At 42.1% G+C, this 26,234-nt stretch overlaps 1 protein-coding gene across 1 annotated transcript; it reads right to left on the bottom strand.

Annotated features, from left to right (window-relative positions):
* Positions 1-524: 524 nt before the first annotated feature.
* FHL5 (four and a half LIM domains 5) lies at positions 525-17,940 on the bottom strand. Its single transcript, XM_065401640.1, has 5 exons — positions 17,779-17,940; positions 12,250-12,424; positions 6,664-6,833; positions 4,402-4,588; positions 525-676 (listed from the first exon to the last, which is right to left on the bottom strand). The coding sequence occupies exons 1-5, from the start codon at positions 17,929-17,931 to the stop codon at positions 525-527; spliced, it is 837 nt and encodes a 278-aa protein (XP_065257712.1). The 5' UTR covers positions 17,932-17,940.
* Positions 17,941-26,234: the final 8,294 nt, after the last annotated feature.

The following is a 26,234-nucleotide window of genomic DNA, read 5'->3' as shown; positions in this document are numbered from 1 at the left end:
CTGCTTTGCCGGCAGCCTCCTTTGTCTGCCCAGCAGCCTTGAGGTACAGAGAGAAGGGGGACATTGTTCAGATTAAATATTGTGGCCCAGTGGGGAATGCACCACCACCACTTTCCACCTGAGTGTCTGCATCAGTAGAGAACTGGTATAAGTTTTCTTCAATGAGGTCATCTATTATGGCTTCCAAATACAGATTTTTCATAGTCGTTCTTGGATTATATAATATAAAATTCTAAAGCTCCCAACAGCAGAGTGCACTGTTTTACAAGGACAAACATACTGTATTTCCATTAAAATATATATAGAAATTTCTTTGGAAATGTTTTCTTAACCAGAACTGTGTAAAAATCTTTTTACAAGATATAAGGCATGCGTGTAGCAGCTGAGCACTGTGATAGAACTGAACTGCTGTTGGAAAGCAACTTGAATGACTAAATAACTCTTATGGCCTTTAAATGAATTTCTGACTGCAGGGTAAGGAAGTACTTGGTTACAGCATGCGAGAATAACGTGTCTCTCTCTAACTATGCAGCCGAACCACATTCGCGACAGAGGATGTCATCTTGCTGGGTGAGGAATCCTTGTCCCACCAGCGAAATGGAACATTTCACACAATTAAAGCAGTCACTGTGCCACTGGCGCTCTTCAAATGAGATAAATTTGGCACCTCCAAGAGCTGAAAAAGAAATTAGAAAAAAGGGAATTCAATATATTTTAGAAGAGATCAGAAATAGATTGTTTTTGAATAGAGCATGTTGTCTTCGTTCACACTAAAATCTACTGGCATCCTACAGTTTGAAATAGCCTGTAGAAATAGATATGCCCAACATATGCATAGTAGGAACTAAAAATTAGAGATGGGGAAAACGTTTGCAACAAAGCCCCAAACTGTGAGACACCTGTTTTCATATCCCATTACGGCCTCTAAACATGCACCTGGCTCATCAAAACATCCACTAACCCTGCACTCAGTTTCCAGCAAACTGCCATAGAAATCAGAAGCAACATGTACAGGAGGCATGCAGGGTTTAGTGCCTGGGCCCAGTGGCCAAACGTGACGGGGGGAGGTGCAGTGGGAGAAGGACAGAGCCTCCCACCCCCCTCAGGTAATGTGGGCAGGGAGAGTGCAGTGGCCCCGGGCTGGGTGCAGGTCAAGGGAGGAGACATGTGGGGGTGTTCACGTGTCCTCCCCTTTAGATTGTGCCCCCCAGTATGGGGAGGCACGAGTTGTCTATGATAGAAATCATGGGTAATGTGTGGGTTGTGTGGTTCCAGTGCAAAACCAAGTTTAATTCAGACATTTCAATTAAGTATCTCTGAGATTTAGGGATTTTCATAGTCCAGGACTCAAACTGAAAGTCACTAGATTTGAGCTATGTGAAACACAAGCTCCCAGAAAAAGACTACCCTCGGGTATACTGGTGAATTGTGGAACTCTATAGGTTAACATGTTAATTAAGATTTTTTCTGTCTCAGAGATTCCTGAATCTGTTCCTGTCCCCCACCTTGTAATCTTATCACAGCAGACTGAATTTCCCCTCACTTTCCTTGATTTATTTATATGAGGATCAGACATCTGTCATTAGCTGGCTCCATTACACTTCATCATTGGGCTAGAGGAGTAATAGATTCACTACTAATAGTCTCAACTAATGGTCTCAGAATAGTCAGTGTGTTAACCTGACATTGAATTATAAATGATTTAAGCACACAGGGCCAAATCATGATACAACTTTTCCATGAGTGGCAAGATCTCTTACTTTGATAAATGTGCCTTAGCTGCACAGAACAGTTAAATCTAATTAACCTACAATTGTACTAGTTTTATGTCTAAAAAAACCTAATTACTAAAATAATGTATGATATGTTTGTGTGCCTACTAGAGGTAAGATACTATTAAGTGTCTCTTCATGTATCCTTAGGGACCTGAGTCACTGAACTTCACTTTGCAGCTTTTTCCACTCCAAGAATGTACAAGACATTTATATAAACCACAAGAGAAGCTCTTTTAGCACATAAAAATAATGTAATGCTTAGCTTGTACTGAATGACACGTGATTTACATGTTCCAACAAGGTATCTTGCATGTAATATGGAGGGGAGCTAGATTCTGTCTTCATTTACATCTGTGGCACTCCGTTTAGTAGTAATGAGGTTTAAATGGATGAGGTTGCATTTACTTAGCTAAGAACAGAATTTGGTTCATGGAGCTCACTTTCATATGGCTGTGAGCCTACAGACTGTCCCTTCAATGGGGTAAGTTTTATAACAAAGAGCTTTATAGAGAGAATCAAATAGATTTTGTTTCTTCCTTTTGAGTGCATTGGAGGATAAATACAGGAGGGCCCCTTTTGTGTCACAAGACACCATGGGACAGCTCTGCAGCTGATGTATATTGCCCTGGCTTCACTGAAATCGTCTTCCCATCACTGAAGTCAATGGAGCTATGACAATTTACACCAGCTGAGGATCTGCCCTAGTGTGTCTATATGTAGGTACTTATATGGCCACCTCAGTACCTTACAAACATGAATGAATTTATCCTCACAACACCCCTGTGAGGTGAGGGTTATTACTATCCTAATTTTGCAAATGGGCAGTTGAGGCCTAGAGAGAAGAAGTGGCTTACCCAATATCACACAGGAAGCCTATCAGAACCAGGAACAGAATCAAAATCTCCCCTGTCTCTCCCCTGTCTCCCAGTGCTTTAACCACAAGACCATCCTTTCCTCCCTATTTAGAAGAGGAGTAAGAAAAATGATAATCTCTACCGGTATGTCTACACTGCAAAGAACAACTTGTGGCACTGAGTCTCAGAGCTCAGGTCAATTGACTTGGCTTGTGGGGCTCAAGCTGGAGGGTTAAAAATAGCAGTGTAGATGTACTCTTAGAGATGATCAGTTTTCTTACTCCTCCACTAGGGAGGAAAGGATGGTCTGCGTAAATCCACCATTTACTCTAGTTGAAATGTGCAAGTGACCAGAAGCCCATGCTACAGAGGAAGGCAAAAAGATCTCAGGGTCTTGCCTGAGCATTTCGGCAATACCCACCAGCCAGGCACCTAGGAAAGATCTCTCTGATAACTCAAAGCCTTCTCAATGTAGTGACCCATCACTGACCATTGGGGATATTTATTACTAGCAGTTTCAGATCAGCTATGAATCATTGTAGGCAGTCTCCTCCTACTATCCCCTCCATAAGCTTATCAAGCGCAGTCTTGAGGCCGGTTAGGTTTTTTGCCCCCACTACTCCCCTTGGAAGGCTGTTCCAGAACTTCACTCCTCTGGTGGTTAGAAACCCTCATCTAATTTCAAGCCTAATCTTGCTGATGGCCAGTTTATGTCCAGGTGTTCTTGGGTCAACATTGGTGCTTAACTTAAATAAATCCTCTTCCTCCCTGGTATTTAGCCCTCTGATATATGTATAGAGAGCAATCATATCTCCAGTCAGCCTTCTTTTGGTTAGGCTAAACAAGACAAGCTCCTTGTGTCTCCTCTCATACGGTGGGTTTTCCATTTCTCTGATTATCCTAGTAGCCCTTTTCTGCTCCTGCATCAGTTTGAATTTATCATTCTTAAACATGGAAGATCAGAACTGTACACAGTATCCTAAATGAGATCTCACCAGTGCCTTGTCTAATGGTACTAACACTTCCCTGTCTCTACTGGAAATATCTCGCCTGATGCATCCCAGGATCGCATCAGTTTTTTTTCATGTCCGCATTACACTGATGGCTCAGTCATCCCGTGATCAACCAGTACACCAAGGTCTTTCTCCTCCTCTGTCGCTTCCAACTGATAAGTCCCCAGCTTATAGCAAAAATTCTTGTTGTTAGTCCTTAAGTGCATGACCTTGCAGTTTGCACTATTAAATATAATCCAATTTCTATTACTCCAGTTTTCAAGGTCATCCAAATCTTCTTGTATGATATTCCAGTCCTCCTCCATATTGGCAATATCTCCCAACTTTGCGTCATCCACAAATTTTATTAGCACACTCCCACTTTTTGTGCCAAGGTCATTAATAAAAATGTTAAATAAGATTGGTCCTAGATGGATCCCTGAGGAACTCCACTAGTTTCCTCCCTCCAGCCTGACAGTTCAGCTTTCAGTATGACCCACTGTAGTCTCCCCTTTAACCTGTTCCTTATCCAATTTTCAGTTGGTTTAATCCCCATCTTGTCCAATTTAACTAATAATTTCCCATGTGGCACTGTATCGAATGCCTTACTGAAATCCTTGTAGAATAAATCTACTGCATGTCCTTTGTCTAAAAAATCAGTTATCAGTGGGTAATTATTTAATTACAAGTGGAATATTTTGTGTTAGTTAATAGACATCTGACCTGAGACAGCACTGATAACGTTTTAGTGGCTGGTCTACTTTAAACGGTTAGACTCACCAGTAATGGGTTTGTTGCAGGCTGCACACTTCTTTGCATAAAGCTTTCTGAAGCAGTCTAGGCAGTATGGATGGTCATCTTTGGAAATAAACTTTTGCCCAGACAACTGCTTCTTACATCCAGCACACAGAAAGCATTCTTTGTGCCATGGCTGGTCGTGGTATGTCACTCCACCAGTAGTTATCATCTGATGCAGCAACAAAAAGCAAATAAACAAAGGAATGAAAGCATGAACAACAATCTATAGCGATCAGCTGCAACACCAAAATGCATCATTATTTCCAAAATTCAGATAACATTTGAGCTCTAATCTAAACTAGGAATTCCCAAGGTATGTGGTATTTTTTAAATAAATCCTCTTATTTCTTTTCTCTCTGCCGTATATATAGAGTCTCAATTGTTTTCAGTTTGGTTTTTAATCTTGACTGGGCCGGATTGATATGAACATGCAGCTGCATAAGTTATTCATGTTGGTTCCATGGCGGGTACTTATATGGGCTCCAATTGCAATAGTATCTGTGCACCTTCTCCATTTCTAGTGCATTTATTATCACAACACCGTGTGAGGTAGGAGAGAGCTGTTACCCCCATTTTACACAGACACTAAGTGACTTGTCCAAGGCCACACACGAAATCTGTGAAACAGCAGCAATAGAATCCAGGTTTTCCAACTCCCAGGCTAGTACTATGACCACTGGACCATCCCTTTTCGATTTAGAGTATAAACTCTTCGGGGCAAGGAATATCTCCAAAGCATGGGTGGTGGATATAGTAGGCCAGGGGAGGCTAAGCCTCCCCAAACAGCCAGGCTGTGGCCCCGCCTATGTTCCACCCTGAGGCCCCGCTCCCATGTTCCACTCTGCCCCCGTGGCCCTGCCCATGCTGCTCCTCTTCCTGCCCTTGCTCAGCCTCCCCCCTGAAGCTGGTGAGAGCTAGGGTGGGCGAGCTGGCGGGTGGGCTAGTGCTTGGGGTGGGTCAGTGGGGGTGGACCGGCCAGCAGCCCGAGGCAGCTGTGCGGGCTCAGGGTAGCTGGGGCCAGCCGGCTGGTGGGCCGGTGCTGGGGCCAGCCAGGGTGGGCCACCCAGTGGCCCTGGGAGGGCAGGCGGGCCAGATCTTGGGCCGGACGATGGACCAGGGCGGGTTGGCTGGTGGCCTGGGGTGGGCGGTAGACTGAGACTCAGGGCAGCTGGGGCAGGGCTCCTCCAGCCATGGTGGGGGGCTTGGATATCCATCAGGGGAGTAAGGGATGGGGCCGGGGGGTAGCCTCCCTGAATGGGGGGGGGGTGTCACGGACCTCCCATGTCTCTAGGAGTATTTCTAAACTGCAGCTGGGAAGGGTGATGCCCAGCACAGGTAGACAGACTTGCATTAGCTCTGTTCAAGCTAGGTTGCTAAAGATAGCACTGTGGAAATTGTGGCATGGGTGCAGCTTGTGCTATTTGCCCAAGTCCAAGCCTGTCTAAGCTCCTGTGGCTAGACTGAACCACTACCTGTGCTCCAAAGTCCTCACTACTATTTGTAGCACACTAGCTCAAGCGGAGCTAGTGCAAGTCTATCTACATTGGTTGGGAATCAAACCTCTTAGATGCAGTGCAGACATACCCTAACTTGGGTTTGTATGGTACTTAAACAATGGGGCTACTTCTTGATTGGGAGCTCTAGGTGCTACTGTAACACCAATAATTAACAGCAGCAGAAGCAAGGAGGACCCTAGGTTTGGATGGTATGAGAATTCTGTTCATTACAGGCTCATTTTCAACCCCTCAGCAGCTCTTAAGTAACTTTTAAAACATTTTCAAAAATATTTTATATTGACTAAGTAAGAAGTAGGCAGAATAAGTAAACATTATAGTAAAACATTCTTACACTCTTTAGCAGAGCAAAGCACACAGTGTGAACTTACATTCTGCTACACCAGTTGTCTTCCTATGCTCTGATATGAAACTATCAACTTTATCTTTGTATTTAGATTAACTCCTTTGGTGCCATCCTGTGAAAAGGTCACTTGTATGCCGTGTGGCTGTGCTCTGCACTTCCTGCTGTTTCATGTAGGTTCAGATTGAAAACCTCTAGGTGTGTATAATGTATAGGATTTACAGAGGTTATTTTAACCTTGTAGTTTCTGTAATCAAACTCTGCCTATAGTGTCCTACTGTGCATATTTTTTGAAATTGGGCTACCTTGTCCAGAATTGCATTAAAAAGAGTGTAGTAGCACTTACAGTGTTCTAGCTCTTCCCTTTGCTTATGTTTGGTTAATTACCTTCTTGCAGGAGTAGCAGTGGTGAGCAAACTGCTTCTCAAAACATGGCACACAATAATTCTCATTGTCTTTGGTAATCAAAGGCTTTGTTCCTAATGGTTGCCGGCAATATTGACAAACAAAACAGGCTTCATGCCAGCAACTTCCTTTAAATTCCATTTTACGAGAACCTGAAAAACAAAACACGAATGTGAGTCCCACTGAAGTTAAGTGATCATCTTGCAGAAGGACAGCTCCTCCCACCCAGCCCCCATCCACCTGAACTTGCATAAACTGAGATTTTAGAATTTTTTCTAGTATCAAAATATTTTAGGACAGGTTCTTCTGTGACACACTGTATTAATTCCCAAAAGTGTTTCTCTTGTCAGTCATCCCAGTGCCCTTCTATCCTGTGCTCAAGCAGCATACTGGATTGAGCACTTCACTTTCACAAACTGGGGATTAATTTGCTTAGATATTTTAGCATGCCCATGAATTTCTCCTACTCTTGAGGTCTTTTCACTTACACAAATTTCCTCCAACTTTCTTATGTCAGGTCAAACTCCTTTGCTAATGAATCCAAGTCATGCATAAGTAATCTCATTCAAACCAGGCTGGCATTCGTTTCTCTTCAAATTAATTTTAATTTCTTTGGCACGATGCAGAAAATGACAGTCTCTTAGTGTTGCTGATCATTTTCACCACAGATCACTACTAATTTTTTCCACCCTATACAGATTGTCAAAGGTCCAGGACATGATGGTCTGGTACATCTCAGGTGCTGAGGCAATCCCCAAAGGAAACTGCCTATATAAATATCTATCAAAGGAGATTTGAAAGCTCAGAGTTTTGCACTTCGTTTGTTGAGTCAGATCTGCCAAAACCCTTGCTTTGGAGTCCGATTACCATTGCCCCCCATGCCCAATTCATCTACAAAGTCATAACCCGTACACCCCCATGTACTATAGTGATTCTTTCAGTGACTCCACATTGCAATTTTCCCCTTCTCCTCTGGCAGTGCCTCAGTGCTGAGAAATCAGGGACCTCTAATTGTCCCCTATTGTAGGGGAGGAGGAGACATGCTCCAATGCAGGCGATCCTGCAGGGAGGAGAGTGCCCACATTCTGGATGGGGGGGAGAAGCTGCTGAGTCAGTTTTGCTTTAACATCATTGGGTTGGAGTTTCCCCTGAGCACTCAGCACTCACCAGAGTGGGTAAGAGAACAGGCCTTGCTGACCCTACCTATTGGGGCTTATCATCCTGAAGTTAGTAATCAGAAAAATAAGAGATGTTAATGGTATATAAGACAGAAACAGGCAAGCTTCACCTTGTCACCCTGTCAGTGTACTTTAACTTTTCTCTACTATTCCCAAATGGAGCAGAGACTGATAACCCTCATGCCATTTCTTTATGCCAAACTATAGGGTAGTTTGTAGTGTGGAGAAATAAGCAATAATAAAGGACAATCGTGGTAAGGCCACAAAAATCAGCCCTGGTCTACACCTAGAATGTAGCTCAACATAGCTACAGCACTTAGGGGGTGTAAAAATTACATACCCCTGAGAGATGTAGCTATGCCAATCTACCCACTGGTGTACACATGGCTAGGTTGATGGAAGACTGCATCTGTCAATGGGGCTACTGCTGCTCAGGGAGGTGGAGTTAGTACATAATGTGATAAAGTTCCTCCTCTATCTTGGTGGGTCCTGCGCTTATTGGCGGATTTTCTTGCCTCAGAGATTCACCATGTGGGTTGGGGAACAGCCCAGAGACCTTCCCCTCTGGAAGAACCCACAGTCCAAGTCAATTGGGAGGTTTGGGGGGAACCCGGGCCCGCCCTCTACTCCGGGTTCCAGCCCAGGGCCCTGTGGACAGCAGCTGTCTATAGTGCCTCCTGTAACAGCTGCATGACAGCTACAACTCCCTGGGCTACTTCCCCATGGCCTCCTCCAAACACCTTCCTTATTCTCACCACAGGACCTTCCTCCTGGTGTCTGATAACGCTTGTGCTCCTCAGTCCTCCAGCAGCACACCCTCTCACTCTCAGCTCCTTGTGCCTCTTGCTCCCAGCTCCTCACACTCGCACCACAAACTGAAGTGAGCTCCTTTTAAAACCCAGGTGCCCTGATTAGCCTGCCTTAATTGATTCTAGCAGCTTGTTCTTAATTGGCTCCAGGTGTCCTAATTAGCCTGCCTTAACTGGTTCTAGCAGGTTCCTGATTACTCTAGTGCAGCCCCTTCTCTGGTCACTCAGGGAACAGAAAACTACTCATCCAGTGACCAGTACATTTGCCCTCTACCAGACTCCTGTACCCCTCTGGTCTGGGTCTGTCACAATAAGAAAGTAAGAATGGACATACTGAGTCAGACCGAAGGTCCGTCCAGCCCAGTATCCTGTCTGCCAACAGTGGCCAATGCCAGGTGCCCCAGAGGGAGTGAACCTAACAGGTAATGATCAAGTGATCTCTCTCCTACCATCCATCTCCACCCTCTGACAAACAGAGGCTAGGGACACCATTCCTTACCCATCCTGGCTAATAGCCATTAATGGACTTAACCTCCATGAATTTATCCAGTTCTCTTTTAAACACTATTATAGTCCTAGCCTTCACAACCTCCTCAGGTAAGGAGTTCCCCAGGTTGACTGTGCGCTGTGTGAAGAAGAACTTCCTTTTATTTGTTTTAAACCTGCTGCCCATTAATTTCATTTGGTGGCCCCTAGTTCTTATATTATGGGAACAAGTAAATAACATTTCCTTATTCACTTTCTCCACACCACTCATGATTTTATATACCTCTATCATATCCCCCCTTAGTCTCCTCTTTTCCAAGCTGAAAAGTCCTAGCCTCTTTAATCCCTCCTCATATGGGACCCGTTCCAAACCCCTAATCATTTTAGTGGCCCTTCTCTGAACCTTTTCTAATGCCAGTATATCTTTTTTGAAATGAGAAGACCACATCTGTACGCAGTATTCAAGATGTGGGCGTACCATGGATTTATATAAGGGCAATAAGATATTCTCAGTCTTATTCTCTATCCCTTTTTGATTCCTAACATCCTGTTTGCTTTTTTGACTGCCGCTGCACACTGCATGGACGTCTTCAGAGAACTATCCACGATGACTCCAAGATCTCTTTCCTGATTAGTTGTAGCTAAATTAGCCCCCATCATATTGTATGTATAGTTGGGGTTATTTTTTCCAATGTGCATTACTTTACATTTATCCACATTAAATTTCATTTGCCATTTTGTTGCCCAATCACTTAGCTTTGTGAGATCTTTTTGAAGTTCTTCACAGTCTGCTTTGGTCTTAACTATCTTGAGCCGTTTAGTATCATCTGCAAACTTTGCCAACTCACTGTTTACTCCTTTCTCCAGATCATTTATGAATAAATTGAATAGGATTGGTCCTAGGACTGACCCTTGGGGAACACCACTAGTTACCCCTCTCCATTCTGAAAATTTACCATTTATTCCTACCCTTTGTTCCATGAAAGAACTGAGAACAGAACCAACAGAAAAAACTCCTTCTGTCTCTGTAATGTGTGTCTACACTACTGGATCACAGAGGCATAGCTACAGCATTGGAACTGCATTGTAGTGCAGACAAGTCTTTAGACGTCACCCTGGTCATTTATTTATACTGGTGTACTTAAAGCGGTATAACACCCCTGTATAGACACGATTATGCTGGCATAAAATGTGCTTATATTTGGGTATGCCTACGCTAGGGAGACTATACTGGTAGCTACATCCCTGTAGCGATGCCTATACAACCCTGAAGTGTAGATGTAGCCTACACTAATGGATGTTTTTTTCCCCTCACTGTAAGGCCATGTCTACACTAGCGAGCTTATAGCGGTACAGCTGTACCGATGCAGCTGCGCAACTGTAAGATCGCTCGTGTAGCCACTGTATGCTGACGGGAGAGAGCTCTCCCATAGACATAATAAATCCATCTAAAGGACTGTTAGTAAATATGTCGGCAGGAGAAGCTCTCCTGCCAACATATAACTGTGCACACGAGTGCTTATGCCGGTGAAACTTATGTCGCTTGGGGGGAGGGGGGGGAAGGGTGTTTTTTCACCAACATAATTGATAGTGTACACATAGCCTAAGAACACCACCTTGCCGAATGATAGTAGCTAGGTTCAGTCGACCTCACTGTGTCTACAGTGGGGCCTAGCTTCGCCTAGGTATGTTGGTCATGGGTGTGGATTTTGTTCACCTCTGACTGATGTAGATATTCCAACTTAACTTTTTAGTGTAGACCAGGCCTCGGTATAGTTTATGTCTGTAAGGGAAGGAAGGGGAATGAACTATAGCACCTTTACAGTAGTATAACTGCATCCACACTATGGGTTTTACCAGTAAAAAAAAAAAAATAAATCAATCACATCCCTAACCAAAAGAGCTATACCAATACAAAAACTGTGTGTAGACCAGGCCTAAGTATTTTGGAACCAAGGTCTCCTGAAAAATTAGCGAACCCTCCTTTCCCATTGGTTTCTCTTAATGTTTGCCAGATCCTATTTGTTAATGCCCTAGACCAGTGTTTCTCAAGGACCGGTCCCTGAGATTTCCCTGGCACAGTTTAGGAAGGGAGCGAGCTGTCCCTGGTATCAAAAAGGTTGAGACACACTGCTCTAGACAAGCCAGTTCATCTTGCCACATATGGGCTGCCATTGTCTCTTCAGTTGCATGGTGTTTTCAGGGAATCTCCCACTATTGAGTTAGGATTGAATCTGCCCAACTCATGCAGAAACACCACCATGGTAAATCCTGAACAGAGCTGGTTGAAAAAACCAAAGTGATTTAGTGACAAATTTTAGAAATTCCAAAGTAGTTTAAGTTTTGCAAATAAGACTAATTTCCTGTGGGGGGGGGTTTATGATTCTCCTTCTCCCCCCCCTCGCCCCCCCTCCACAAAGCTGTCATTTTTACTGAAATCATTTTTGAAACTGGTTTTCAGTAAAAAAACAAAACTAAACTAAACCCAGTGTTTGGTAAATTAAAAATGTTGATAATTTTAAGACATTTAATCTGATATAAATTCAAGTTAAAACTAATCATAGAAAACATCACAAAAACAAAACATCTTGAAACTTTTCTTTCAAATTTTTTTCATCTTTGAAGATGCCATTTTTAACAACAAAAATTTCCATGCAAAAAAAACCTGTAACCAGATCTGATCCCTGAAGGTCTAGATGACATAATGGAAAAATACAGATAGTAGTGTTCCCTGCGCTCATACTAGCACTCCCACTGTAGCAAGTCTAATTGTAATTTTCCTGAAAATTGCCAGTGTAGGCAAAGTCAATGAGTCTATGTGGGCAAATCTGATTCTGTTTCAAGACTAATATTATTCCTTGTGGGGTGTAATATAATTACACATGCAATGTTAGATCACAGAAGATGAGCATGTATCTGCCTTCCCCCACCCCACTAACTGACAGAAGAATTAAATGAGGGGAGATAGTCCACTGCATGCTGTACTGAAAGCCAAGAAATTATACTTTGCAGCTTAACTATCCAAGTGCTTGCATTTAATTAAAAGTGCAATATAACCATTTCACAGAGGTAGCGAAGAGTCCTTGTTATCTTACCAGGCATAATGGCCTTCTGACAGTGGAAGCACTTCGATGAATACTCATTAGAATAACACTGAGTACACAGCAAGAGCTCATCCTTGGCAGCAAAAGGCTTTTCCACCAAAGAGTGATTGCATTTGGCACACTTGAAGCACACTTCATGCCAGTGGCGGCCTTTATAGGCGAGATCCTTTGAGACAGAAAATACATGTTAATGGAAAGCATTTGTTTACCCCCACAGCCCCACACTTTTTTTTTTTTTTTTATTAAAGCTAAACAAAAACCAGTTGGAGAGTGACTGGACCAGTGGCTTGTGCCACTGTCTGGAGGGTAATTGTCAAAGATGACAAAATCTATCCAGAGTGGAAAGACTGTCAGGATATTCTGTAGTTCACTTTTATTGGCCACAAAGAGCTGCTTTGGCTCAGACTATAGTTGATACTCCATGCCCCCACACTTGAGAAGTATTTTTTGTTTAATATAAAGGATGACTTTGTATTTTAAAGGCAACCTTCCCGGGAAACAAATGGGTTTCATCCCTTTAATAAACACCACCAGATTTTTTTTTTCTTGCATGGTCTCCACATGAAAAACTCAGGTCTTTCCCCCCCCCCCCCCCCCCGGAAGACTCTATGGACAACTGAAGAATTTAAAGGGTTATGGCCTCACAGATAGCAAGCAAGTGAAACCTGTTTAACTGAGGGGGGAAGTGATTTTTACTCAGACTATTAAACCCTTTGCATTTGTTTGTTTTTTGTTAACACCCATTTAACTCAATCACCCTCTAACAAGCTGGAAGGAAAGATTTTCTTTTAATAATCCAACATGCTTAAGAGCTGAGAAAGCTAAGAAGATACATACAAGGTTTTCCCTTTGTTTCATTAAAATCAAGGAAGATATGGCTTAACACTCCTGACATTTCTAAGGTTTAAAAAAAACAAGCAGAAAAACAAACAGCTAAACAGCAACAAATCCTATAAGAAATAAACCAAATCCTTCCAGGTCTTTTTTCTAATGAAAGAAGCACAAAAGGGCACAAATTCTATCCCTTTTATTGCCCTTGTCAGTCCCCCTTAAAAATAACAGGAGTACTTGTGGCACCTTAGAGACTAACAAATTTATTAGAGCATAAGCTTTCGTGGGCTACAACCCACTTCTTCGGATGCATTAAGTAAGAGAGGAGAAAAAAAAAAAAAAAAAAAAAAACTTTTGAAGTGATAATCAAGATAGCCCAGTACAGACAGTTTGATAAGAAGCAAGTGTGAGAATACTTACAAGGGGAGATAGATTCAATGTTTGTAATGGCTCAGCCATTCCCAATCCCTATTTAGCCCTGAGTTGATTGTGTCTAGTTTGCATATCAATTCCAGCTCAGCAGTCTCCCGTTGGAGTCTGTTTTTGAAGTTTTTCTGTTTTAAGATAGCCACCCGCAGGTCTGTCAAAGAATGGCCAGACAGGTTAAAGTGTTCTCCCACTGGTTTTTGAGTATTATGGTTCCTGATGTCAGATTTGTGTCCATTAATTCTTTTGCGTAGAGACTGTCCGGTTTGGCCAATGTACATGGCAGAGGGGCATTGCTGGCACATGATGGCATATATCACATTGGTAGATGTGCAGGTGAACGAGCCCCTGATGGTATAGCTGATGTGATTAGGCCCTATGATGGTGTCACTTTTCTCCTCTCTTACTTAATTGGCCTCTCAGACTTGGTAAGACAACTCCCACCTGTTCATGCTCTCTGTATGTGTGTATATATATCTCCTCAATATATGTTTCACTCTATATGCATCCGAAGAAGTGGGTTGTAGCCCACGAAAGCTTATGCTCTAATAAATTTGTTAGTCTCTAAGGTGCCACAAGTACTCCTGTTATTTTTGAGGATACAGACTAACACGGCTGCTACTCTGAAACCAGTCCCCCTTAAAGTAATAAAAGGGGAAATAAAATACATAAGACTTGATTTTAAGAGGTGCTGAACACCTACTGCTCTCTCCAAGTGCCTATAAAACAAAAACTGTTGTCAAAGAGTAGCCTGAGGCAAAAAATAACTAAAAATAAATACAAAGGAGAGAAGAAGGCGGCAGAGAGCTGGCCCCTTAATTCTGTGAGGAACAACCAATTGTCAGCCTAAGGGGGCAATTTTTTTAGTTGACTGTTGTACCCCCTTCATTTCACTCCTATTATCTTTTCCGGTCTCTCAGGCCTGCTCTATGCCTAAAACTTAGGACAACGTAGCTATGTAGCTCAGGAGTGTGAAAAATTCACACCGCTAAGAAACATTCTGTTAAGGCAACCTAAGTCCTGGTGTAGAATTCTTCCATCCACCTAGCTACCTCCTCTCGAGCGGGTGATTTACTACAGCGATGGAAGTGCTGTGCCGCTGTAGTGCTTGTAATGTAGACACGCTATAGTCCTAGGGAGATGATTCAACCATTCATCTAGGGGACAAAGTCATTAGTATGAAAAGATCCTGCTGCTTAGCTTGTTTTAAATTTAAATTTTGGATTAGGCAGGTTGGTTGGGCTTCAGAATACAGGCTCTCTTGGCCACATAGAAGAATTTGCTGTTGAAAATGCAGGTCATAGAGTTTTGGGACAGTTCTCCCCAAATCAGCAGTTTTTCCTTGATAATTTCCATATGAAACACAGCTGGGCCCTATCTTGAACCTCCACAAGGGCCATTGACCCCTTCCCTGAAGAGGAAGGGCCTTGCCCACCATTACCCTCCCATTATCCTCTGGCCTCTTTGAGCGGATTCTGCTAATGTAACGGGGTCATAAAGCCATCAGACCCAGACCTCTAGGGATTTCCCCCCAATGTAGGGTGCTTCCCCGGGCTGATAGAACACCCCTAGATCATCTGTTGCAGATACCTTTAGCATAAGGGAAATGCTGTGGCACTGATGCAGACACAGAGATGTTGTTGGCTGGGCTGCTGCTGTGCCCTGGCTTGTCTGAGCTTCTGCAGTGGCCATTTAGGGCTACGGACAGGAATCACAAGTTGGGGCAGCTCTCAGGCAGTTCTACCCTGCACTTGGGGCTAAACCATCACAAAGACAGCGCAGGATAGGACAGGCTTAAAGCTGAAGTAAAGAAACTTCCACTCAACCGCAATCCCTGTGCCGAGGTCAGCTTCCATATTAACTGGGCCCTGAGAACATGATATATGCTAAGTGCATGGTCTGGGAATTCCTGAGCTCAAATCATGGATCAGACACTGATTCCTCTTTGGGTCTGGACCACTCTCTAAGGGTATGTCTACACTAGAGCGGGAATGTGTAAATTCCAGCTTGAGGAGACATAGCTTGAGGAGACATACCCAAGCTATGTCTAGCAATGATTCAGCAAGCATGCTAAAAATAGAAGCATGCTAAAAATATGGCGCAAGCAGCATGAGGGGTTATCTCCCTGAGTTACCTGTCTATGGTCTTGGATGGGATTATACTTGGGATGGCTAGCCACTCATGCCTCTGCAGCTACACTTCTAGTTTTAGTGCACTAGCTCAATCAGGCCTAGCACAGGTATGTCTCCCTGAGCTGGAATATACATCTTCCAGCTCCAGCATAGGTGACCCAAATCTCAGGCTTAATTTCTTCATCTGTAAATTGGGAATAATAGTTACTTACCTCTGTTATGGACAGTGCTTAAATTTGTAATGAAAGTAGTGCTGGGGCTCAAGCAAGTAGGTGCGAGGGCTCAAGGCTTCTTTTTACTTTCATAACTGATGCGGCAAACCTAGAGGTGCCAGGGCTCAGCCCTGGCAAGCCCATGGCACAAATTAAGCACTGGTTATGGGTACGTTGAGAGGATTAATGTTTTTGCAGTGCTTTGACGATGCAAAGAACAGTATCGTCTGTTATGTTATTTAAAACTGGGCCTAAAACCCTGGAACCAAATATCACCAGATGCAGTAGGAGGTGGATCCAGATCTCAAGTTACTTTATGGCAAACCAACACCCTTCCAGATCCAAGCACACCTAATTATGAGGAAAATCTGGATCAGGAGATTGCAGCTGGACTTTATTCCTGTAACGAGCTGAACCACAAACCCAGATCTGGCTCCAAATATTGTGGCTTGGGTCCATCTCTGTAATTAAATATTATTATGAACTAAACTTGCACCACTAATCCTGATGTGATTTCTGAACTCAGATCTCCTGCTTTTCCAAACTTTGTGAGCAAACCTGGTCTATGGTACAAGTGAGCCTGGGCAAATTTCTGACTGTGTTTTGAAACCATGTGAAACAGATGTTTTGATCATCTTTAAGTTTCTGGGTTCATTTGAATATGAAATTCAAAGTGAAATGCAGGGTTGTGAGACAGAGCCAAAGAAAGAAGCTGACAGATGCCACCCAGCTAACTGCATCTACTTGGGATCTCGCAGTTCTAATTAATGTTCTACAAGGGGCCTAGATTCAAGGAAAGCAAAGTCCAGAAGTTTGTTCTGTCTGATTGCGTCTATCATGGAGATTTCCTTTATGAGACAAGCCAGGCATTGTGAGATAAATAAGAAATTAAGCTGTCATACTGCAAGTAAGATATTTTAATCAAAATACGCCCTCTCAAGGCATCTTGTTTACAAAGACAGACAGCATTACATAAAAATGATAAATATTGTTGCCTTCCAGTCGAACTCCTGTGTGTTGACTAAACATTTGCAATAGAAATGATTTATAGACAAAGTGAAGTTGTTTTTCACTTGACATCTCTCAGAAGTATTTATTTTAAAGTTTCCTGCGATCTTATCTATTGAATAAGGGACAGCAAGAGAGGGTAGAGTAGGGAGAGAGTGAGAGATTGCAAATACTGAGAGCGCTAGAGTGAAAGATAAATGTAAACAACCCAAGATATCTCTCTACAATAACCAAGCCTTTCTGCCACAACAGGAACAACACTCACAACAAGCAAACACACAACCCCAAAGTTTTTATACCCTCCAAAAGGCAGAAGAGCCAGAGACTCTAGGAGGTCCACTAGGGACTTTGGTATGCTAATCGATTTTATATGGAAGGCACTCAGGTCCTACAACAAAGGACATAGGTATAAAACCCTAAAATTGTTAAGTAAGGTAATGCTTCATCAGAAGTTGACGATACTACAAAATATTGTGGAAATGAATTAAGTAGTTCTATTGCTTACTGGGTGGACCCTCTCCCCAGTCCCATCCACCAAACTGTGCAGTCTTTATGCAGGAAATTAAGTGGCAGTGAGGGATGGAATCCACTTATTAATGTCAGGGTAGACCATAGATCACCACCTACACTACAGACTCTATTCAAGGCTTCTCCACCACTGCATCCACATAAATGTAGGTCCTCTGGTCCCTGCCCTCAACGCTTCCTTCTGCAGCAGCATACTTCCAGTCAGCATAGAACCCCCCCCCCCCCCTTGGTGTGCAACAGCTAAGTCCAGGTCGCGACACCTGTGCAGGGATTCTGAAGGCTTCCGTGGCACAGAGAGCCTTGGGTGGAACCCACCCCCAAAGAGGCGGATTTCATGCTCTCAACAATCTCAATAAATACAGAAAAATGAACTAAATGCTTACCTTGGCATCACATTCAATGGGCTTCTTGCATTCTTCACAGGAGTTAGCAAATAGGCCATCATAACATGTAACACAGTAAGAATTCTCTTCTCTAAATGCATACCTCCTGCCAAGAAGGGATTCCATGCAGTAATGGCAGTGATTACTTGTCATGTTTTGGTTCTTCAGCTGTTCTGGGAGAAAGGAAAATTAATAAATAACATGAATGAAACAGTTCAGGCCCAAACAATCTCATTCTGTGGATAGTAATGCATTACTGGTGCAACTTAGAGCAGCGATTGCCCCGGTTACTTGCAATGGTTGGGATTCCTAACGTTGGAAGCATCTGGCAACAAAATGGCAGTCTTTAGCAATGCGTAATATTCAGGAAGTGGTTGTCTTCATAACCCCAAACAAGAAGATTGCCTCAGTTTAGTCGGTTAGTATTTATACTGATAATCCTGGTGCCTGAAATCTGTTCCCTCTGTCGTTAGTGCCAAAACAGATCAGGCAAGATGAGTGGAAATAAATCAATTTAAATTTCTTATCCTACTCCTCTCTTTACTCCTAAAAGAGAACTATTCTTGCAGAAAATGAATAAACCTTAGCATTTGCATCAGTGGTATTACAGTCATAAAAGAAAATCAAGCAGACACAAAAAGGTGGAACACACTCCTACATATTGAATGTAATTTGGGATGTCAAAATTACATTGGAAAATCAATCATAAATTTGAAAGTGAGTTTATCCCCACACTAGCCATAGTCAGAGGATTTAATTAAGAAGAAAATAGGTGGAACATAAAGACACAAAGCCTCATACAGAAAGTAACTAGGTTTGTGAGGTCCCCCCCAACCACCAAACCATATTGGAGAAAATGTTTTTATGTCCTGCATTGTGAGGAGTAGATTATCCAGAAAATTCACATAATATGGACAAAAGCTATTCTCTGAAATCAAACTGACTGTGTAGATAATAGGCCAAAGAGAAAGTAGGTTTGAGCCACGAGTTTTCAGACTTTCCCTGCCCAACATCAGAATGTCCCCAATTTCCTTGGCAGTTCCTTTCTTTCTGTAATGTGTCTTCCTTTTGGAAAACCCAGTGTCCACCTTGAGCAGATAGAAGATGGACAAGGAACTCCAGGTTAGCTGGCCTGCACTGTGAAGATTATCTCTGTAACACTGGTCTACAATTTTTGAGAAGTCGTCTGCTTCAGAGATAAAATGTGCTATTTATTATGTATTTTGATGTGCTGAATTCAAATATGACAATTAAAACAACTGATTGGCTACTGTTTCTAAGATATTTAAGTTTTTACATATTATGTCTATGTATATTGTGTAGATAGTAGAGTTTTAATCATTAATTGTAAACCTAGGTCTTTTCATGTGTTTATGGTTGCTTTATATGATAATATTTCACCTGTCCTGTTTATGTAACACTTTAAAAATCAGCAAAAGGGTTATATAAATAAAATTTATTATGAAACAAAAGGCAAAAAACTATTCTGTATATAGTTTAGTCCTATTCAGTGTCTACTCGGCGCTTCTTGGCTTGTCTCTTGTATTCATTAAATGGAGCATCTCTTGTCACTGTCCAGCAATAGTCTGCAAGCATTGATGGGCTCCATTTGCCCTGATAGCGTTTCTCCATTGTTGCAATGTCCTGGTGAAATCGCTCACCGTGCTCGTTGCTCACTGCTCCGCAGTTCGGTGGAAAAAAATCTAGATGAGAGTGCAAAAAATGTATCTTTAGTGACATGTTGCAACCAAGGCTTTTGTATGCCTTGAGGAGGTTTTCCACCAACAACCTGTAGTTGTCTGCCTTGTTGTTTCCGAGAAAATTTATTGCCACTAACTGGAAGGCTTTCCATGCCGTCTTTTCCTTGCCACGCAGTGCATGGTCAAATGCATCATCTCGAAGAAGTTCACGAATCTGAGGACCAACAAAGACACCTTCCTTTATCTTAGCTTCACTTAACCTTGGAAATTTTCCACTGAGGTACTTGAAAGCTGCTTGTGTTTTGTCAATGGCCTTGACAAAGTTCTTCATCAGACCCAGCTTGATGTGTAAGGGTGGTAACAAAATCTTCCTTGATTCAACAAGTGGTGGATGCTGAACACTTTTCCTCCCAGGCTCCAATGACTGTCGGAGTAGCCAATCTTTCTTGATGTAGTGGGAATCTCTTGCACGACTATCCCATTCGCAGAGAAAACAGCAGTACTTTGTGTATCCAGTCTGCAGACCAAGCAAGAGAGCGAAAACCTTCAAATCGCCACAAAGCTGCCACTGATGTTAGTCATAGTTTATGCACCTCAAAAGTTGTTTCATGTTGTCATAGGTTTCCGTCCTATGGACTGCATGACCAACTGGAATTGATGGCAAAACATTGCCATTATGCAGTAAAACAGCTTTAAGACTCGTCTTCGATGAATCAATGAACAGTCTCCACTCATCTGGATCGTGAACGATGTTGAGGGCTGCCATCACACCATCGATGTTGTTGCAGGCTACAAGATCACCTTCCATGAAGAAGAATGGAACAAGATCCTTTTGACGGTCACGGAACATGGAAACCCTAACATCACCTGCCAGGAGATTCCACTGCTGTAGTCTGGAGCCCAACAGCTCTGCCTTACTCTTGGGTAGTTCCAATTCCCTGACAAGGTCATTCAGTTCACCTTGTGTTATGAGGTGTGGTTCAGAGGAGGAGGATGGGAGAAAATGTGGGTCCTGTGACATTGATGGTTCAGGACCAGAAGTTTCATCCTCTTCCTCGTCTGACTCAAGTGAGAATGATTCTGGTGCATCAGAAACCGGCAGTCCTTCTCCGTGGGGTACTGGGCGTATAGCTGATGGAATGTTTGGATAATGCACAGTCCACTTTTTCTTCTTTGACACACCTTTCCCAACTGGAGGCACCATGCAGAAGTAACAATTGCTGGTATGATCTGTTGGCTCTCTCCTAATCATTAGCACTGCAAAAGGCATAGATTTCCTTTTCCTGTTCAACCACTGGTGAAGATTTGTTGCACAAGTGTTGCAGCATATGTGTGGGGCCCACCTCTTGTCCTGATCTCCAATTTTGCAGCCAAAATAAAGGTGATAGGCTTTCTTAACCATAGTGGTTATACTGCGCTTTTGTGATGCAAAAGTCACTTCACCACAAACATAGCAGAAGTTATCTGCACCCTTCACACAAGTACGAGGCATCTCTGCTCACTTTGGCTAAACAGAAATGTGTCCCTTTGCAAAATCAAACACTTACAAATAAGAGAGCACGACACTGTATGATTTCTAGAGCTGATCTAGGGCAATTTGTTCAGCAGAGTGATGTAAGCTTCGTTATGATTGCATCATCCATGACTTCTAGGAATAACATGATGCAATTCATATCATGTATGACGCAATACCAGTTTCAGATTGCATCATTCATTGTTTTGCCTAAAAAGCAAGTACTGTCCAAACCCAGTCATAGATTTATTCATAGATCCAGTCAAAGATGTATTTTAGTCATTTCTGGTTTAAATTGAGATCCCTTCCCTTTATAACTCACTTATCCTCCGCCATTCCCAAGTCAAGGGTCGTATATACTGACCCAATAGCATATCTTGAAAACTAGAGCCAATCAACAATTTTAAGCATCATTTTCATTTTCAGTGACCCAGGATTAGTAAAGTTTGACTACATTTATTTCAGAAGCATTTTGGCTGTAGAGCAGTGTAATACTAAAATCAGTTACTGTGCAGGGAGATTTGAGCAGCCTTCTTCCCTTGGATATCCTAAGAGAAAAGAGAGTGAGGGATAAACCTGGTATAACTAACAAACCCTGAATCAAACCAAGTTTCTTTTTGTTGTTGTGGGAAGAGAATAGTCTTCTGTTTTTCTTACATGCATCTGTATTGCCAAGTTCCACCCAGAACATGACTTTGAAGTGCCAGAATACTGTGAGAAAACTGATATTTCCATGTCAACCAGTTGCAGGAAATACCATAAATCTTCTGAGAGCCCAATCTCATATACTTCTCTTCCCTCAGTTTTACAAGCCAAAGAGGATTTGAATAAGCATAGAAGCTTTGGTATCTGAAACTCTGAACCTTTGGAGGCTTGTGGGGAAGGAGTCTTATTTCAGTCTTGTTATTGCTAGTTGGATCAGCAATACTTTGCTAATATTGGGTCATGGTTCCTGGGAATGAGGGAAAGAGACTCCAAAAAGTTCACAGTGAAGCAAAACTCAGACATCTGCTGGACTCATTGAATTGCAATTTGATTAGCTCATGAGTAAGCCATTCTGCTGCTAATGTCAACAATCATAAAGAATTACAGCGGATTTAAGAAAACTAGGTCTCAACGTATTTACATCTCATTGACTTTGGGCAGCCGAAACTGAGCTCTTGCACCAGTGAAGTGAGGTGTAAGTTACAGCTCAGATGAACAAAATGCAAAGGGTGAAAGTAACAAAGAAAAGAATAAAAAGAAATAACATTTGAGGAAGCAATTACCATTAGAACTGGATCTATTCTATTCTGTGGTGCTCACTCCTATACTTTCTCATGCAACCACTGTGCAGCTCCAATCCACACAGCTTTAAAGAAGTGCTATTGCTTTTTTCTCCCTTCTTGAAGACTGTTAGACATAATCCAAAGGAATATTTTAAACTTCAAGAAAGCATAACTAATGTCTATCCCCACTAGTAAACTCAAAGTCAAGGACTCTGTTTTTATTCTGTTCCCCAGGGGTTGTGTCATGATTGTGAAGAAGGGGCTGGGGAAGATGATGGAATGCTTATATTAGACCAAAAATAATGGCTCGTTCATTTGGCACAAGCTGTGGAAAACTTGTTGTCCCTGCAAATTGAAAACATTTTTAGCTGAATTGATTTACTATTTTTCTAACCGCACTAAATCATTGCACTAGCCAGGACAGTGTGCAGTAAAAAAGTCAAATAGCCTATAACTCAAATCAGTGGGAATCAAGTGCTCCCTTAATAATATTACAGATTGATTTAATGTCCTGTTCTTGGATTATAATATAACAGGAGTCTGAAGCTGGACTTCCACATACTTGGGTCCTGTCAATATCCTCTTTGAGCACAGCAAAAAATAGTTCAACTGTAAAGACTGCCATGTTGCAATTTTTTAAGATGTATCATCTGCTTTTGCATGTAGTGCAGCCTGTTATCCTAACAATACTATAGCAAACATAAATTTGTGGAAGTGGGAACGATTCTGTAGATAATGGAGGGAGTTTATTTATTACCACCTCTGGACATGGGTCAAACAATGCATCAACACAGATTCACTCAGAACTGATCTCAACTTACATCCCCCTCCAACCAAACATGAAATAAGTTGAGCTCTTTGCCATGAATATGATCCAAACTATATAGATAGTACTCACAGCAAAGACATTATTGTTATTAATTTCATTTACCAGACCCTCAGCTGCTATAAATCAACATAGGTCTTGTGGATCCAGCTCATAAAGTGCAATTGAATTTTTATTTAGGTATTTAGTTTGACAATTAGTGGATTTACAGCTAATTTAGGCCAGAAAGTAATAAATACTGTCCCAAGAAAAATCATAGCTGCCTCATCAAAAGGGTTTACTAGTTGAGGAAAACTTAACTCTCAAAGCTAAAACTTTGTAACATAAGAAAAGGAAGAAATCTTGCCTGGATCACTAAACTTAACAACAGGTTAAATATTTTGAGTGTAGTTTTCATAAAGTATCGCCCTAGTCCTGCGTTCACTTGTGCTGTTCTTTTGCACTAACAATTACTGAAACTGTATAGGTGTATTGGGCATTTGCACAAACAAATGGATCTAAATGGCCATCTTATGCACAAAGGCTCCCTTTGCATGTACCTTTATTGGATGTGTCAGTGCAAATGTAGACATGCAAGATAATGTTGACCCTTTATGAAATTCTGACCTTTTATGCCTATTCTTCTGTTGGTTCACATGCATGACTTCCATTAATATTAATAGGAGTTACATAGGATATTGTTATAATTTACAAAAAATGAACATAAGTACAAGAGTATATAAAATTGATCATCTTATGTACTCATACCACTAGAGACTGACACACAGAAACATGCACACCATGTGTAACTGAGTGCAGTGCCACTACAGAGTCCTCATTAAAGCAAAGGTTAGATAAATTTAGGTGATCTTCCCTCATCTCATGCACACCTACTTGGGAGGGGACATGCCTGTGGAATGGCAGGACTCTACACCCAAGGACATGGGATTGGGTTGAACCTCAGTCAGAGGGGTAGTTTGTTACTTGTTTTTGTTTGAGTCACAGCTATACACGTCCTCTGAAGTAAACCCTTACTTGACTATATTTCTGATTTGTTTCTGCTAAATCAGTCCATCGGCTTACAAAGAAACTACAGGGCATGCACTGATCAGGGCTGGCTCCAGGCACCAGCTGAGCAAGCAGGTGCTTGGGGTGGCCAAGGGGAAGGGGCCGCACGTCGGGCTCTTCGGTGGCAATTCGGCGGAGGGTCCCTCGGTCCCTCTTGGAGGGAAGGACCTGCTGCCGAATTGCCGCCGAAGAAGAAAGTGGCGCGGTGGAGCTGCCGCGGATCGCGATCGCGGCTTTTTTTTTTTTTTCCCCGCCACTTGGGGCGGCAAAAACCCTGGAGCCAGCCCTGGCACTGATGAGCTATTAATGCACACTTGCAGTGCATAGCGTGCAGACAAATCATTTCAGTCATGCTCAAAATGCTATGAATGCACATCTGTTCAAATCAATGGCATTCAGCTATTACATTAATGTAAAAAAGGAACCCCCCCTTCAGTTTTTTTCAAGGAGTGGTTCATTAGATTTTTAGGGTTAATCTATGCTGAAAAGTTCTCTCTCTCCAAGGTATTTATATGGCACCCATCACCATAGTATTTTAATATATTTATCACATTATGCCTGTCTGGTAGTCAATTATTCTTATACCCATTTCACAGATGGGAAACTGAGGCACAGAGAGGCTGTAATCTGCTTCTGATCACACACAAAGGCCATGGACAAGGGGGGACTTGAACACAAATCTTTTTAAGTATGATGCCAGTGTCCTAACCACTGGACCATCCTTCCTCAATAAGCAATAGAGAGACTTTATGGGTGAACCCATATCTGCTTTGGAAAATGCTGAAGGCAACATATCCCCTACACACAATCATTAAACAGCAGGGGCCACATCTTACAGCTTTTCCTCAAACAAAACTCTCATTGTTGTCAATAAGAGTTTGCGTGAGTAAGGACTTCAGGTTATGGCCCTTTATAAACTGATACCATGTTTGGATACAAAGCAGGATTGGTCTGACAAAGAATGACAGACTTTTCAAATCTCATGACAAAGATGTGGATGATCCTTGTGAAGTACTTTTACCATAAGACAACATAAAAAAATAACGAAATCCTGTCTCCCTGAACCATTGCTTGCCTCAGCCCAATAAATAAATAATGTTCTGAGCATCATGTAGTTGAAATGGAATATTTTTCTGATGTTTTGATCCTAATCTCCACAGTAATATGTTTACTTGAAGTTAGCTGGAAGCTAGGCTTTGTGTTTTGGGAGGTCTGATCAGAATTCTCCGGAGAACTGATGTTATGCACTCTCATGGAATGAAACGCTGACTCCAGCATTCCATCCTCTGGTTACTTGTTTCCTTGACACAGTAAAATGTTGAGTTTTATGTATTTCTTGGGAAAAATTATTTCGTTTTCTAGCTATTATGGGGACAAAGGTAAAATGCAGTTGATTTTAATCTATATAATAGGCACATATAACGTAAGTGACAGTAATAAGAACAGTAGCTCTAGTATATGCTAAATGAGGACACAGGAGTTACCATGGTAACTCAAAAGGATGCAGCATTGGTATCTTTGGGGTTAGAGTTGAGAATGTAGTCCGAGTACAAATTATAAAGCAGATGAAAGCAGGACACAACGGGGGCAGGCTGTTCTGCCAACAGTTTCGCCAGAAGGTAGAACATTGTGTAAGTAGTGCAGGGACAAGTAACCATTTTAATGTCTAATATTACTTTGATGTTTCCTGTAAATATATTGTTCCTGTTTAGAGTACATGATGTTTTTGGGTTTTGTACATTATTCCTAATGATATAGAAATTGGTGTATATACATGATGATATTTTAATTTGTTTTATGCTCCCCTAGTGGAATATTTCCTAATCTGCCTTCATCAGGTTGCCCTTGAATTACATCTTAAAAAAAAATCAAATACTATACACGAAGCAGGGTTCTCTACTCGGCTCTGAACAGGTACAAACAAAAAAAAGTAATGATGGCATTAATCATCATAACACTCTTGAGAGGGGGGGGGGAAACCTGTTATGAGGGCCAAGTCTGCACATGTGTGAGACAACCCAGACAACATAGTTTATCTACATTATTTCCAGTGGATTGTGTGTTTTCTTGCATACCTGCTTGAAACATAGTTTTGCTCTTTT

Source organism: Emys orbicularis, chromosome 3 (genome assembly GCF_028017835.1).
Source record: "Emys orbicularis isolate rEmyOrb1 chromosome 3, rEmyOrb1.hap1, whole genome shotgun sequence".
Taxonomy (NCBI): domain Eukaryota; kingdom Metazoa; phylum Chordata; order Testudines; family Emydidae; genus Emys; species Emys orbicularis.
Note: the sequence above shows the minus strand (reverse complement) of the source record. Positions and strands in the feature narration are given on the sequence as shown.

Coding starts and splice junctions, on each gene's coding strand:
- FHL5 (XM_065401640.1), bottom strand. CDS start 17,931: ATGACAAGTAATCACTGCCATTACTGCATGGAATCCCTTCTTGGCAGG. Junction 12,425..17,778: donor CCATTGAATGTGATGCCAAG/GTAAGCATTTAG, acceptor TCTGTCTCAAAG/GATCTCGCCTATAAAGGCCG. Junction 4,589..6,663: donor ACTGCTACTCCTGCAAGAAG/GTAATTAACCAA, acceptor TTGCTGCATCAG/ATGATAACTACTGGTGGAGT.